The following is a 17,679-nucleotide window of genomic DNA, read 5'->3' on the forward strand; positions in this document are numbered from 1 at the left end:
AAGGAAGGTTGTTTTATTTCCACAGATGACCTGAAATTTTCATAATTACAGATAGAATAATTTTCTTAATTAAATTTGATGGTTATTAATACCAATGGCAACTGCTTCTGTTCCTGTGTCTGTGTGCATGCATAGGAGATTATTTCACCTCTACAGCCAACATCTACATAACCACTGAGTAATAACATGAGTGCAAAGCAAAACTTTGGGATCCTCTCACAGATTAGCTACTTGTTGCTTCAAGTTACTTCCAACAGCATAAAACACCATTTTAAAATACAGAACATACCTAATGTTCAAAAAGATGTAATAACCATGCAGTAGCAGAGTGACTTTTTAAGATGTTTACATTATTATAGTGGAGACAGTTGTTTATTCCTCCTCATTTTGACCTGAGATCCGAGTTTACTCTTAGAATTAATGAAACATGGGGCCTTTTTTTTAGATTAAATTATGTTTATATTGCATGTGCAAACTCATAGAATGACAAGGGATATTTGATGACAAGGGAATATGAATAGCTTTAAAAGGCATTTGATTATCTCTTCTGTTTCTGTTTCTTCTGTAGTAACCACACAGAGAAGCCTTTGTGCATATTTTTAGATGACTCCTTACAAGTCTTTTATTTTTCCTTTAAGATGAACAGTCAAGCCCTCATTTATTCCCTCAAAAACACAGACCAGCCTCACATAATAGTTTAGTTATAACGTTATTCTACTGATGGTCTGCAATGAAATTTAATGAAAAAAAACTAATAAAAACTAACTAGTGTACTTGTGTTCTGGTTCACACTATCTCAACATTACAATTTGAATGATAACAGCTTTTACATTCAGTCAATGATATTAAAAAATGAAAGTGTTGGATCTCTTATAAGGATGTAACTTACCTTAGCAATAAATAGGTGTAATCTGTGGAGGAACATAGTCTTACAGTTTTTCATAATCCTATTTCACCTAGCTCTATGTTCCTGGAGGACTTCTACATTCTCACTCCTTGTTTGTCGTTACATATCTTACCTCTTAATTAGTCTGTGGAGTCTTTTGCTGTTCCATTGTGCTTGTCTTTGGCTGTTTTTTCAGCAGCCACTGAGTTCTGAAGTGATGAAAACTCTATGTATGTTCTATGTTTGGAGATTTCAAAGGACTCTGCAATGTTTCCATCATGAGACTCAGCTGAAATAAGTACATCATTTAGTTCCTGGTCATTATCTGACTCAACAGTGGCTACATTTTCAGTCGCAGGACTGCAGGAATTTGGAGCTCCTCCAGCCAGTTCAGAATATGATTCACAGAAAGAGATGCTGTCACAGCAAGCTGAGTTTTGCATAAGAGGCCAAGCATCTGAAATGTCTCCACAGGTAGAGTGTGAAAGAGAACCAAGGAAGGTAGGAATCATTTCTCCAACAGAATCAGACGCCCTGTAAAAAAATAAAAGACACATGGTTTCAAAAGCATTCTAGAAAATAATATCAATATTGTAATTATTGTCATTTATAATGACAGCTAGTTCAAGCTGATAAAACTGGGGCAAACTGAACCAATACCCTAGAAGTATCATGCACAAAAAATTCTTTTGAAAGGAATGACAGTTTGTCCTTCCATCAGAGAAAAAAGAGAGCTCTGGAGAACACTATGAAAGGTAGAGAGTATTACTAGAGGCCTTCACACAGTGAATTCAGGGCTCTTGCAAATATGAACTAAGTTGGCATTGTTTTAGTCTAAAGAACAAAAAAAATTGCATGGAAAAATACTGCAGTAGTGATCAGACACAAAAAGACTACTGCAAAGCAGAAGAAATTTATTTGTTTTCCAATACATACTTCTGGGGTGGGGGTTAAGACAAGAAGTAACAGGCTTAAATTGCAGTAAGAAAGATACTTGGGAAGACTGTGGAATCTCCAACACTAGCTTTTGTAAAAAGATGCTAGACAGATATATAATAGGAATAAAAGAAGTAAAATGGATCCAGACTGGGAGAAGGGAATGGACTACATGACTGCCAGAGATTCCTTCTATCTGCATGATTTCATATTGAACATCGATTCACTTAAAACTTTTCAGTTCCTTCAAAAGGTGGAAAAAAAGTTTTTCTCCAATTCTCTTTCATGTGGTAAAGTCATAATATTAAAAAATTGTAAGAAGTTTTAAGGGTTATTTTTATTTTATGCAAAATGGAAGAAAGGGGAAGTAGAAACTCAGTAGCCTAACTTGAGTGTACTTAAGGTTCATGGTGACAATGACTTGTTTGAATGCACTACACACACCTGTCTCTATTGAAACTTCAGTAAAGTTTTTTTAATGCAATACACTAAAATAAGTATTAACAACATAAAAAATGTTACACTGGTATGTTTTATTTCCAAAAACTGTCTATTGGATTTATAAAACTGTAAAGGCCATGAGTCTGATACACAGTAATAATCTGTGTGATCAAAATTCATCCCATATTAATAGTACTTATAACAACAGTATTTAGCAGCCTTACTCATTTCCAAAACATGATGCTTCATTAGCTTAGATGTATACACTAAGTATTTTTACAGATGAAGCTAACAGTCAGGACATTGCATCACAATGGAAGGAAATACATTATTCTGGCACAGGAAATTGGAGCAAACTCCATTTCTACTGGAAGGAACTATGAGAACTTTGATGTCTACATAACATGGATATGATATTTATTTTTAAACCTTTAAGCAAAAGACCCCTCACAAATTACACAACTCTCAATTTGTCAGTCTTGGTGGTATAAAGGGATGACCCAACTTTGCTAGCATTTGAACAAATTGTTATAGAAAATTTAGGTATTTTGCATCTTATACTTAGGTCACTAAGCCACCTTGCATAAACAATACCTATTAAGAAGCTGCATCTACGTTTTTAGTTATATTTGGCCACAAGAACAAAACAGCTGGAAAACAATTTAAACCTTACAAGAACAAAACAGCTGGAAACCAATCTAAACCTTACATGGAAAATAATTCTAGTTAAAAGAAATAAATACATCCTGTGATAAAATCTGTAACCAAACAACTATATTTTATATATTTAACTCATGGAACTAACATATAAATAACTAATACTGTATTTACATTCAGTTGATTAGGAGCAAATAATTGTTACACTCTGATAGAAATTTTAGAAATACTATATATACTTCAAGTCTCACAGTCATTAAAAGTTTCTAAAAAAAGAAAAGCTTCATGATACTTATAAACTGTACCTAATCCCCCCCAGATTCATGGGATTATACAGCATTTTGCTAACCTGCACCAGAAGAGGGGGTCACCAAAACCTCTAAAGTAGCATGAAGAAGAGGAAGACTATCTACTTGAAGAGATTTGACTTGTAAAGAGATGTAAGTCATTTCTTCAGAGAAACTAATCTAACACTTCAACACTTATTAACTAATACTGGAACAATAATATTTTTTCTTCATCAAATTCAAGATTTTTCACTATAAACAGGAAGATATGACTGCCATTCTTCAAAATCCTTTGCTCAGCTCCAAACATTTTCTGTATCCTGTATAAATATCAATTTGATTACACAGGAAATAGGCAATGTCCAATAGACATTTATAAAACCACGTTACCTTTCATGAAGTGTAGTCTGCGAGTGGAAAACACAGCTATGACTGCTGTGTTCCATGCTACAGGTCTCATCACAACACAATGATGGAATCAAGTGAACTGGTCCTAAAGATAAAACTTGATTTAACAATGTAAAATGTACTAAAAGCTGTGCATAAATGCAGTTTTCGTACTCTTTCAAACTTGAGTATTATTTTGCCAGTTATATTATAATGTATGGCTTGAGAAAAGATATTTCTTATTGCAAAACAAAGGTTCTTTCACTTATTACTTTAAAATAGAGTTTCTTACAAAAGTTAAGCCTTTACTCCAAGAATAATGCAGACATCAGTCATGATAATTTGAATATCTACTTTCTAATTTACTTTTCATTTAGGTACATAAGGGAGGAAATACTGCATTCTGAAGGCTAATGCAGCAGAATGATATTTAAGCCTGTGTTTTTACGTTAAATTATATATTGATAAATGTCATAAATGCGTATGTTCTGATACATGAATTGTTCCAGTTTTCAGTGTGTTTTAGAGTCAGTACTACATTTTTATATTCTGTCTGGCATATCATTCATATCAATTTAAGTCTCAAAGGCAGATCTAGTGCTATTTTTATCAGAAAGAAATAAAATATACATCTAAAGAGGCTTTTATTTAAGTGAAGGGTCATTGAATAAAAATAGGAGAAAAATCATAGCCAAATAGCTATTTAGAAACTCTATATGTTTCCTGAGAAAGTCTTTTTCTTATGACATTTACGATCATTCCCAATTAAAAAGGACAAATGCTAATTTGACAATATTAGCTTTGTAGTTAAAGCTAAATGTCACAACGCAAGCTTAGATAAATGTTCATTATTAGCTCTTGCTGCTTGGATTACTCCTGTTCTGTGAAGTCACACTGAAGTAGATATCACGTACCACATGTCTGTGATGTGCCTCTCTGGCACTGGCAACATGTTCTGTGATCATACTCATTTAGCCGTGGTCTATCAAAACACGACAATTCAGAACCATTGTAGTGAATATCTTGTGATCTCAGAGACCCTTTGTGCAAAATGAATGAAAATATATATTAGTAAATGACAACTTTTTTCTTGTTCAGTCTACTATATTCACAGAATAATCAATGTCATAGTGTACAGTTTTTCCATAGGTTTTTCAAACAGAAAGACCCACTATGATGATGTGGTTTGACATTATGCAAACCACAAACTTTGCAGCAAATCCTAGAACATCTTCTGCTCTTATCTTAATGATAATTTGAGAGTGTGCCTTATTTGTTTTTACATTTTCTCAGTGCTTAATGCTTCTCAGTGATTCCAGTTTGAAAATTTCTACATTCAGCTTTCAATATCTGGAATTTTGTTTATGTTATCTTAAAGAGCTTTATACTAACAGCAGACTTCATTTACTCTATCTAATTGTAGACCTGAGCAAATTAGCTACTAAATTTCACTAACTGAAGATTTAACTTATTTAATTTCTTAAAATCTATATTGTAAAGCATCTCCTAGGCAGGGAACAATTCTTACAATACCTCTGTCCTCTATGAATCTTTGTATTTTTGCTTGTGCTGGAAGCACTGACACCTTGTTGATATTCTTTTTCGACATCTAGGATTTGTCAAATATTATATAAATATTTTAATAAATGATTTTTAAAATGATGAATGGGAACCACAGTGTTTTTCAGTTTTTTCTTTTTTAATTTAAATTATAGGCCTGAAAATGTTTATTTTAAATAATCTGCGGATTACACTGATGAACTGGCTTTTTTGGTTTTCTTTTTACTTTACAACTCCAACTGGAGTTGACTCCATTAATGATGAACCTATCTCCATTGACTACATTCATTATTTCATTGAGGCAATCTATATTTCACAATGGAATGTGATGCAGATATCCCCCAGGTTGGTATGTCCACGCATGCATTGCAACTCTGTGATGACATTCCAGCTTAGATCCCAAATGGTCCAAATATTACCTATACAGCCTCTAAGAAAGTATGGTACAGAATTAATGCGACTGGACTATTTCTGGACATTTGCACAGCAGTTTCTCAGCAAAAGCTGGAACACCTACACTGAGCTCCTGTAAACTTATAAAATTATAGTCTTAGGCTTGTGTTAGCTTGTTCATCTCAAAGCTAAACTCCACTGAATGCTGTAATGTACTGATCCTCCATCTTATTTACTTTTTTATCTACAAAACTATTTGCCAAATTGATATTGGTATATAAATATTAGAAAGAGACAGTAACAGTTGGAAACTTACAGCTTGGTTTCTTCTCCATAAACTGCCTCTTACAATAAATAACACAAAGAATAAGAAGAGCTAAAAGCACTGTGGCAAGTGCACTGCATATAACAGCTGCCAGAGCAGTGTCTCGAGGACTGGAAGCTGTTGATGGGATCTTCACAAGGTTTACTTTGGTGGAACCTGCAATAAGATTAAACAATAATTAAAGTATAATATAAAAATTTTAGCAATATATATTCATGTAAGTGGAAGTCTAGGAAATAAATTAGAAAAGATTCTTAACGTAGGGAAAAAAAAGGCTGTTCCATTTGCTAATGTATAAATATTAGTTGTATATATAGACAGATATTTTATCAGCAATTGCACTATGAAAAAAAGTGTTTTTTTAAAAAAATAGATTACTAAATGAATGCACAATAGTTGAAGTTATGTGCACCTAACTGGACAATTCAAGGACATTCTAACTGTCCATGAGAATAGAATCAGATCTTCACGATGAAAATAAAGACCTCTTAATTTTTAATGGATGATTTTAGCATTGAGAACATATCCCACTGTATAGCTGAGAAGGCTATCCACTAGAGGGAGTCAAAATTACACAAACTTCCCTTAATAAAGAAGCTTCCTAAGAACCAAGAAGCCTGCAGTTGTTCAGATGCTGTCAAAGGTACCATTTTGCTTTGTTGCATATGTCACGACACCATGGTCATTTCTCAAATGAAACCTAGGACTTCCACTTTCTTTATGCAATGATAGTTTTTAATACAAATAATATCTCTAGCTTTGAAGAGCATTGTTACAAGTGTAAAAGATATGAACAGTATCAAAAATCTAACTGCACCTATTGAAGCTATCTTAAATTATGAAGTCTTTTCAAATTAAATTCTTTTTTTTTAGAATTTATTAATCTTGATAGGTCATCTGTTTCAATCTACATTGAAGGCCATATTAATCAACAATATTTTATGAGAATAAGAACAAAAATTTCAGTATTTCCATGGCAGCAAATTTTTTAAAAAACACAAACTGCATTTTATTAACTTATGAAAATAAGTGAAATGTGCCTATTTCTCTCAGAAAGTCTTTGGTTAAAACCTAAAGACTATAATTTCCTAAGAAATGATCCACGCTGTCATAACTTTTAATTGGGAGATAAATGTCTGCCAGAGTATATGAAAATCACAAATCAAATTCTGCATGTAACAGTTTGTTATTCTAAATCTGCAATATAAAAATAGCAAGAGAGAACAGGATAATTTTGTTAGTGCAATCAATGGAATCATATTACTCAGGAGTTTTTTTCACAAATAATTATGGTATTTCCTCTGCATATACCAAAAATGTATTTGGGCACCAAAGAATTTAGAATACTGTATGGCTTTGTTATAATGAGTACATTGCTTGCCAAATAACTAGGTATTACTTTTGAAAAACAAATTCATTATGTTCAATTCTGTTTGCAGATCACTTGCACAAAAGAAAACGTTAACTTCTAAGAAATGAAGAAAACAAAATTAAAAATATAAATAAATAAAAACATTTTCTGTGAATTACAGTTACAGTTGCTGGTTAAGTGAGGCAATACAAAACTGTGGAGGGGTCAGATCATTGTTAGCATTCAGAAGAAAGAATGCCAGTTATTAATTTCTTGATTTGATGTTGCATTAGCATCTGCTCTAATATTTCTATTTACCTCTGTTTTGTACTACTGCATTCTACTGTAAGATCAAAGCTGTAGATAAAAAATTTAGAGCAGGTTTTTTTAATGTCATTGTAACTTGTCAAACGAGACTAGCCTATTAAAAAAAAGCATATCTCAAAACTCAAGTCAATAAAGAGACTGAAGTCTCCTACATGAACTGGAACTGCATTTTGAAACTCTGTCCTCATACTGAAATTTCAGCATTTTCATTATTATGGCAGATGATCTATCTATTATTTGTGTTTCAGATAGCAATAGAAATGCTCCTCCCACTTCCAATTCATGGTTAGAGGTACTTTCGCTTGTTACTTTAGAGAATTATTACTTGTCCTTTTCTATATGTTCTTCTATAAAACCTATTGCTCACAGAGCTAAGTACTCTGATCTGTTTTCCAGATCTTCAATGTTATTTAAAAAAACAAACAAACAAACAAAAAAACCCCAACAGTACTGTAATCTTTTCTGCATCACTTGAAAGCTACTCTTGGCAGGAGCATTACAATCTTCCACAGAGAAAACTTTTCACTCAGCTTCTAGGATTCTTGTAGTAGCAGTTTCAGGTTCACAGCTTTAACAGAACGCAGCAGTTTCTGCCTGATCTGTGAACTTCCAGGATGTAACTCTGTGAGAAGTAGTAAAATTATTATAAAAGCCATCTATACAACAACGTTTGCTAGCTTTGTCATGACCATCAGGGACACCAGGTTTTCAGTTTTGGTCACTTGTCTGATCTAGTCTTTAGAAGCTGAAGGACACCATGGACAAGTACTTATAAACAAGTCAATAAAAACACTGATGATATTAATTGATCAGAATGTCTTCAAATAATTTTCATATCAGTATACCTACCTGTGCTAGTGAACCTACCTAAAAAGCACTAATGAATTTTTAGAATTTAAGTCTTCATAATCAGTAGAAAAAAATATCGTTAATTTTGAAAACAAAAATAGAACAAAATCATCAAAGGTAAGGCTATTTTACTTGCATCTCTTCATTTGCTCCCAAATGTATCTATTTACAAATAAAATTACATATTATATTTCCTCTGGGAAACCACAAATGCCATTTATTTTTTTTTTTTTTTGTGCTCACTGGCAACATTCAAATCCTCCAGAAATACAATTTTCTTTTAAATATTCCAAGGAAAAACTGGAATATATTTTAGCCATTTAGCTATTTATTTTATTTGAAGTTCTTTTTTTTTTTTTAACTTGAGAAAGCAACTTTCTATTCCTGAGAATGTCTACCACTCATCTTCACCTTCAAAGAACTTTTTAGAACAGCTACTATGAGCAGTCTATTGTACTGTAGCTCTAATTATAATGATAGCAATCTTCCCTGCAGAGACCAACATTTCAGAAGTGAATTGCTATTGTAAAAGCGGCCTGCTGGGAGTTACTAAACTCTGTTTCAATGTTATTCAGATATATATGCATTTTCATAAACTCTCTTCCTTTTCAGAGTCACAGACTTAATGTCCTATTTCATAGAGCAAGTATTTGTTAAACTTTGAACTTACACTTGCATCTGTGGGGTTCAGGCACATGATTAAATTTAAATACATAATTAAATACTTTGTAAATTGGAAGTGATATATTAAGAAAGAAGGGAAGAGGTGCATGCTATTTTATGATTCTTGAAAGCATCTACATACTATGCATTTCAAAAATAATACTATAAATGTGTTTTATTTAAAAAATAAATTTCTTTTTCTAAGTCTTTCTAAGCTCTAACATATTCTGGAACTGTGTTAGTGCAAAAGAATTACCCAAAATATCAGACTGCCTCTTGTATAATTTTGAGACATAAGCCTAAATATACAGTCTTTCCTTGACTAACCAATAGTACATTCCAATCTCAGTTTATGCAAAGGTGTAGTTCTTAAAAGAAAGTAAAGATTTGTTAAACCAAGATGGTTAAATATCAATAACTCTGGTGAGACAGAACATATGAATCCCAGCTGTATCACTATAAGGTCTGCCAGTAAACAGAATAGTTGATTTTTCAGCCAATTATACCAAACAACCAGAGACTGAACAAAATGTAAAAAGACTTCCTTTATCATGTACTTCATGTTTATTTTCTCAGAATTTTTTCTTAGAATCTTGATTAGTTACAGTCACTACTGAAATCAGTGTAACTAAAAGAAAGTTTTCTGTGGTAGATTAACCATCTGAAAACAGAACTCACAACATTTTATGTTCCTTCCATGGATACAGTAAATAATTACTGAAACTGAGGAGGATAAAATGCAGAATTATATGTCTGGGCTTTCTTTAAAAACTATTGTTACCACATCAATTCAATGTTAACCATAGGAGGGTTATTCAATAAAATAAAGTTAATGAAAACTACACTTGGTAATATTGGACAAGGCCATCTGTTAAAATCAAAACTGAAAATAGGATCCAAAAATAAATCAAAATGTTGTGGTTTAATTCTTGAATATGGGTATTGCTAGTCAAGAGAGGGGGAAAAAAGCATTTGCCTATTATAAAAAGATGCTTGCCCATTACCTTTATGCTTTCTTAAGCGTAAGATTGATAGTACTATCAATCTTAGTTTGACAAGAGTTAAGGGCGCAGACATACCCTCAGGTCACAATAATTTAACAAGTTATTGCCTGTCAACTGAACTGCAGTAGCTATCCGTATGCGTATGTTTATCCTGATTCCTGGGAAATGCAAGGCAATGTGACTTACTTTGAAACTCCTTCATTCTGAAAAAAGTTAAAAGACGTTTATGTTCATTTAAAAGTAAAAAGGCAATACTTCTACCTAGTCCTCCACTGTTCCCAAGCAAAGAAATGTATTATGTGTAATTGTGACATGAATATATAAAAACACATGTATTATGCACGTACATGTATAGCTATAAAAAAGCATGTGCTATATAAACTCCTGAGGGTTAACATCAACAGAAAATAAGTTGCCCTGAGTATACTTCTGAGCCTTCTCACAGAAGAAAATTGCATCCCTTCTCCTGATCCTTTAAATAAGAGGTAAGAAACTTTATTAAACATTACTGTTAGAGACTGCGGTAAACACTGGAGAGACACAGTCTCCCAACATCTGTAAAAGGACAGCCATTTGTGTGCATGGCCTACATCCAAGAGTTCATCATGTCAAACCACATTTTTCAAATGTACTCCAAACTGCTGACTTTAAAGCGTTTAGTTTTCAAGTCAGTGCCCAACAAGATTTTTGTTTTATATTGTTGTTTTTCTAATTTTTTAATAAATGTACTAAGAACCCTTAGGGGAGAAAAGAAGACTATTCAAGTATTTTTCCTTTGTTTGGAAATCCTTAAAAATGTGCTTATAAATTAAAAGCTTTGGAATTTGATTTATTCATTTCCAAGGCTATTTCTCTTGCACTGCATATTTTTACAGAAGTCCAAATGCAGACAGCCTTTTGATGTATAAAATGGTCAAACAAATTACACTGTGTACGTGAATTTAAAATGTGTATGAACTATACAGTACTGTACATAGATAGCTATGTCTGTAAGGCATAATCATACTGCACAAGATGTTCTTTTCACTTGAGTAATTAAGAGTTTTTAATTGTTGGTTCTATCATATCATCTAAATGGACATACAGGCACAAAAATATCATTGTTCCATATATAAAACTTTGAGTTCAGAGAAATATTTTGCCACTTAGAAATATTGGTACATGAGAATAAATCCTCAAATTACTTGTACCCTCAAATAACCTGAAAAAAAATCTGAAGGCAAGAGGGGGAAAAAAAAAAAGGAAGTAACAGAGAGTAAAGTAGTGATTGAAGTGTAGGAATTAGAGACAAAACCTCTATCATTGCTGAACTACTTGCTTCCCCCCCCACCCCGAACTGAATATTTTTAATGCAAGAAGATGGTATGCCTCTCCTCCTTAAACTGAAAATACTCAGCATAATCTGGTGGCACAAAGAATATATTACTGCTCATATGACTGTGTTGTTGCCAGCAATTTCTTTTCTGGCTTTTACTTCTAACAGCGCATTTTGCACCTCTGACAGTTGAGGATATTTAATATCCATTTTGCAGAGAATGCAATTTCTTTCTCACTTTTTAGAAGTGTTCTCATGCCTGAAACAAGTACCAGCATTGTGTTTTTGTTAGAACATACAAGACTGACAAGTAGAGCAGAAAAGCTATTTTTCTATTTCACTTCTAACATGCACTCTTTACTAAATGCTTTTCCAGAGATGTTTTGGGAGCAGGAACACAATATTTTAGGATATTTTCCTGTTCAAATCCAACTATACTCACAATGCTAATACATATGCTTATCTTTACCTTTCCTCATATATATCTATAATATTTAACAACTCTCAGTTTGAAAAACTTCTTTCTCCAACCTTGATGTTGTGAAACTGGTTTTTTTTGCTGCTTTTGGTTAAGTACTTAAAATCTCTAATGCATTTAGCATGAGTAGATACTGAACTTTTAAAAAAAAATCTATTTGAACCTGAGATAGCAGGAATTTTGAAATTTGACACAATTTTATTTTTCCATTTTTGTATTTTATAGTAGGTTAATATATGGATTTTCTAATAAATTCACTTTTCACTGAGCCTATAACACTTATGGGTTATAACAGCTCCTATCATATGCTAGCATTAGCACTAGCAGGCACTTAGATCAGCAGCCACCTTAGTAAAAGAGCCACTTTCAAGTAACACAATTACCCTGAGAGAAAACAAAAAGGTTCTTTCTTCAGAATTTTTCTTCAGAATGTATTGATGCTGTGGAAAGCAGACTATTAGACAGGTTATTTGGATAAATTTAGTGTGTCCTTAAATATTAACTTCTATACTTAAAAGCATCATTGAAAATGTCCATGCTATCATATAATACACACTAACAGACACTAATAGACAAGGCATCATTAAGTTTGGATTAGTGATTAAGAAGGACATTAATAGATTCAAAGTTCTAACAAAACTATAGATTGAACATAAAGGCACTTTTCTGGTTAATCAAAAGGTGGCATTCATTTGCTCAGCCACAGGCACTTAGTTTGTTTGAGATGCTCTAACACATCCCGCTTGGCTTCCAGCAACTGTTCTAGAAAGATGAAGGATTTCTGTAACTCCTGTGTCAAATCTGCCAGCTCCATGAGAGGTCTGGGATATCCTAGGACGCTTAGAGTGTCCAGCTAAGCACTGCTGACAGTGTGTGCTGTTCAGGTAGGTACAAGTGGCATGTATACCCACAGTCACTGAAAGGAATATATATATATTTGTATAAACCCCAGCAAAGCAAGAAGTGAACTGCAAATCTGTCATAAAAGAGTTTTTGTTCCCTTCTTAAATGAGTAGTAATTCTTAATACTCCTTTTTCTAACACAGTTATTTTCATTTTTGTCCTGGCAAAGCTGTGGTAAAAGTCAAGGGGCACAACAAAAGCTTGAATAACGACTGAAGACCTAATTTTATTAATATAAAGTTTGCCAAACATTATTAATGGTCTATATAGTACATTTTCAAGAGCTGTGTTTTGTTTTTTCTTTTCCTTGCTTTGAACAGTTTCGTAAACACTAAAGTACTAAGCTACCTCACTTCTGTCTCCTGAAGGGATACTTGTTTTGTCATCAGTATCACTTATACTGTGAGAACATTCAGTTGTGAAATTTTTACATTTTTCCATTTAAATAGTTTTAGACAAGAGGAAACATATATTTAAACAAAAAATACACAAACCTGAGTGATGCATTAGAAGACTATATATATAGTTATATATATGTGTATATATATAACATATATATATATATATATAGTTATATATGCTATATATAAAGGTTAAATTTGCAGGATAATTTACTTATTTTGCTTCAAAATGTAGTTTCTTAATTGATCAAATAAGCCATATAGTACCTAGTGTTGGGAGTTCTATCAGCAACAAGAAAAATTCAGTACAAGTTTTGGTACCCTTCCCTTTTTGTTTCCCTGGCTATATTTAAAACAAGGAATAATTGCATAAGGCAGATGAAATCACAATTCTGATAATTTGAGACATCCCCAGTTACTAAAACTTCAGCAATGCACCAACATTTTTTTGTTACTGAATGTGAAAAACAAATGCTATAAGAAATTCTATCAGCTGCTGGAAATCCTATGCAAAGAGTCTACTTCTAGAATATGACTAATAAATAATAATATTTTTATTAATATTTAATAATATATGTTAGTATATATTCATAAATGACTGAAATAAAGCTGGACACTGTTGTTACAACACCATAATGATTTATCACATAAAGTTTTAAAAAGACTATTTCCAAACTGGAAGAACATATGAGAAATAGAATACACAAGCCCCATGACTTTTCAGGTCTGAAAATCTACACATATACAAAATTGATGCCCCATATTCTGGTATGCATTTCAAAGACAAAGGACTTGATCTTCCGGTACAAGTCTTGAGTAGCTAAAATCTAAGCCCTGAAATCTGTCATTTTTAGGTCCAAAGTCTCTGTGGGGGTAATTAGAGCCCTGGATTAAACCACATACTTCCTACATGGTGCAAATAAAAAGTTACATCTCAGAACGGAATTTGAAACAGCTAACACACTGAATAACATAGTGCCTCACGTAACCATGCCCACAGAGGTGCAGAGAAAAAGAAACCTGGTGGAAGCTTCCACACTTTGTTCTTCCTGTAAGTGATTCCGAGGGGCAGAGAGGCTTTCATCTTAAAGATTCCATCTTCTCCCAATTCAAAATCCTTAAAAGTCTACTGAAAACAAAACCTATGATCTTATTTTAAAATTAAAATAAGGGGGAAAAAAGTCATGAACATGGCTTGTAATTCTTTTTGAATGTAACTCTTGTAAGAGAAGGTAATGATAGGATTTCTCCCTTCTCTAAAAGGCTAGTTCTTAAGAGCCATTAATCATGAAGTAGGACACCAAGGTTCAGTTGCCGTCTCTGCCACTTTGATGGAGAAATGTTTTATCCATTAGGCAATAAGCAGCTCTTGGTGAAAGTTTATTTCACTTTTCCAGTTAATGTTACCCAGTTGTAAAGCTTCAAAAGTAAGTAGTAATAGCTAGCCAGCAGCCACCTGAAACGTATTTGTGGAATATGACAAAATTAAATGAAGGTTAAAGCCATATTGAGGTTTGCCCAACGCTATCTTTTTTCCTGCTTAGAATTATGTTAAAACATCATTAATTTAGGTTAAGTTCTCAAGATGAGGCAAACACTTCTGAATCTTAAATAAATAAATAAATAACTTCTATCCATTTCCAAGTTTTGAGGGAAAAATATATTTGTACTGTGGAAAATACGTTTATATAATTAAAGACTTTCATAATTACACAAAACTGGACTGAGTTATGAGTCTGAATTAAGGTTAAATGTGCATAAGCAACCCCATTGATATTTTCTAACTTTTTAATGTTCAACTTTGCAACCTCAGCATCTTTTAAAGACAACTTTTTTATACAATATGAAATACAAGGGATTCAAATTAAGTTTTCATAATTTCATAACATATATCAGTAACTTTTAAGGCTGGACACTATTCACTACCTTACTGTAATGAAATTTACTTTGATATCTGCAGTATTATTTACTGCAGAGAAAATTACCTACTGTGTAACAGCAAACATACATATGAAACCTATAAAACAGATGAAAAAGCTGTAGCTTAGAAGACAGAAACAATAATAGTTTATAAAACAGAGTTTTTAATTTACCACTCAAAACTTTGAAGATAAAGCAGTCATACAGAAAAAAAAGCTGCTGTGTACAAGATCTTTACTTTCAGTGTATTTATGTGTAGATCTACATAAAGGCCAAGTTAAGTAAGAACCTTGCAAACCCAGTCTCTGTAATGAACAGATAATTACTTTTAGCCATTTTGCGATTGAACCAAAGGGCTAGCCACACTAGTGAACACACATACTGATCCTTACTCAGTTCTGCCTGACTGTGAGGGGGAATTTCTTCACCATGAGAGTGACGGAGCACTGGCACAGGTTGCCCAGAGAGGTTGTGGAGTCTCCTTCTCTGGAGATACTCAAAACCCACCTGAATGTAACCCTGTCTAACGTGCTGTAGGTGACCCTGCTTGAGCAGGGGGGTTGGACTAGACGATCTCCAGAGGTCCCTTCCAACCTCAACCATTCTGTGATTCCGTGATACTTTGTTATTTTACCTAATCTGAGATATAACAAGTCTCCCCTTTAAACAGAAATTAATAGAAATTATTCACAGAACACAGAAAACTCTCTGAAAGGATATTTTCTTTGTAAAGTGAAGCTCTATTGGTGAGATTCATCTGGCTGAAGCAACCACCTGCAAACGAGTAAGTCACCTGAACTTTCTTTACAGAGTGTAAAATTAGAGTCTTTCAGGGCGCAATTAATCTGATCTGTGTTAAACACTTCACTTGATCATTTCTCTCCTCTGAACAGAAACTCCCCCGTGCCAGTTCACAGATGTAGGTGTCAGAAATATCCACACTCAAGGAATCCTACCCTGGGTTTGTCTAGTAAGGACTCAAGAGTTGTGCACAGCTTTGAATATTTTGACTTTTATTTCCTATGTTTCCGTTCATTAACTGTATAACCTATATTATACCATTATACATCACTGTGCTCCAGTGAAAATAGACTCAGTAACAACAGAGAAATTTGTAACAACTGCTTTACAGAGAAAGAACCACAGAAAAGTAATTAGTAAGACAAATTCTGCAAGGAATAAAAAGTAATGTACAGTGAATAAAGCCTCATATTGAATAATGGTTTTAGCCTATCCTGTGCTTTAAATGAACAAAGGCCTAGCGGGAAATAGCATGTGCAATACTGTAAGTAGAACCTGTATCAGAGTGAATATAAGCAAAGGAAGCTAATTATAGTAGCAAGCCTTAATTCTGGCACATTCTAACTGGACAGTTTAATTTTCATAGAATGGGGACTTTGGTTTGTAGGATGCATTTAATCAAAGCATCAGAAAAGTATTTTCATTAATTTTTTATTTAAATTTTTATTAAGTTTACTCAGAATGAGTGAAAATCCAAAATAATCTGTAATATAAATTCTCATTTTATTCCCTAAAAATATATTAAAAAAAATAAAATGATGAAAATCAAGTATTAGAAAGAGTATAGTCATTCAGTGTCAAATTTGCAGTTTTCATCTAACCTGATATTGGTAACTAGACAAAATATATTCTAACTTTAGAAATCTAAAGGTTAGACATGAAGTCAGAGCTAGTCACCTTAGGTTCCCTTTATAATACACAGACGGAAATAGAAATCTGCAGTGAAGTGATTGGTCTGATAGCCTGAAAAACTACTTAGGATAAGGTAAATTACCCAAGCTTACCTTATCTGGCTTGTCTGAACTCCTGAAGTGCCTAATTCTCTCCACGGATTATAAATGGGAGCTTGCTCTGACAACTTTAGTGCTAAGCATTAACTTTTATATGCAAAAATTAGGCAGCATGAATTCCATCTACTAGACTTAAATGAAATATCAAAGTTGGTGGATGTAACCTTATTTTTAAGGGAGTTGTAAGAAATACTGTTAAAAAAACAGTCATAGCCTATACTTCAGGCAAGTCACTGTGGCCAGAATAACCTATGGGATCAACCTGATTTTTGTGAAAGAGGAGGTTGGCAGGGCACTGCTTTAACACAAATGAATCAATGACAGACACAATGTTTGAATACCCTCAAGTCCACCTCCAGAAAAAATAAAGCAGAGCAAAGTAGAGAATGACAGCTGGAATTAAGCTGGAGCACAAATAACCATTTCAAACATTAAGTCTTTCTTCCATTAGGCTGTTTCCAACTCATGAGGCGTTTGTTTATAACAGATCAATTTTGTTATTATAGAGGCTGTTGGTGCATGACTTGATACATGCTTGTCCTTCAGGTCATTGAATTCCTCTAGAGTGATAGTTTAGTAGTTTTTTCCTTCTCAATGATTTTCTGAATACAGAGCAAGCAATACTGAAAGTTTCAGCACAGATGGAGCCCCTGTTTTCTACCTTTTTTTTTCTTTTTCCAAAACAACAAGTTTAGCCAAGTAACATACCGAATAGTATCAACCAGGACAAAGCAGAACAATAATAAAAAAATGCTAACATACTTTGGTTAGTAATATTTTATGCT

At 33.2% G+C, this 17,679-nt stretch overlaps 1 protein-coding gene across 2 annotated transcripts in view; it reads right to left on the minus strand.

Moving 5' to 3' along the window:
- The window catches only part of TNFRSF19 (TNF receptor superfamily member 19), a 65,371-nt gene that overhangs the window by 3,888 nt on the left and 43,804 nt on the right, over positions 1–17,679 (minus strand). For both annotated transcript variants that reach the window (XM_062577278.1, XM_062577271.1), the window contains 4 exons: positions 5,864–6,028; positions 4,509–4,634; positions 3,598–3,700; positions 1,020–1,420 (listed from right to left, as the gene is read on the minus strand). In XM_062577278.1, coding sequence (XP_062433262.1) covers positions 1,027–1,420; positions 3,598–3,700; positions 4,509–4,634; positions 5,864–6,028 — 788 coding nt within the window. In that variant the 3' untranslated portion in view covers positions 1,020–1,026. The remainder of the gene's footprint in view (positions 1–1,019; positions 1,421–3,597; positions 3,701–4,508; positions 4,635–5,863; positions 6,029–17,679) is intronic.

The sequence above is a fragment of the Rhea pennata genome, chromosome 1 (assembly GCF_028389875.1).
Source record: "Rhea pennata isolate bPtePen1 chromosome 1, bPtePen1.pri, whole genome shotgun sequence".
Lineage (NCBI taxonomy): Eukaryota > Metazoa > Chordata > Aves > Rheiformes > Rheidae > Rhea > Rhea pennata.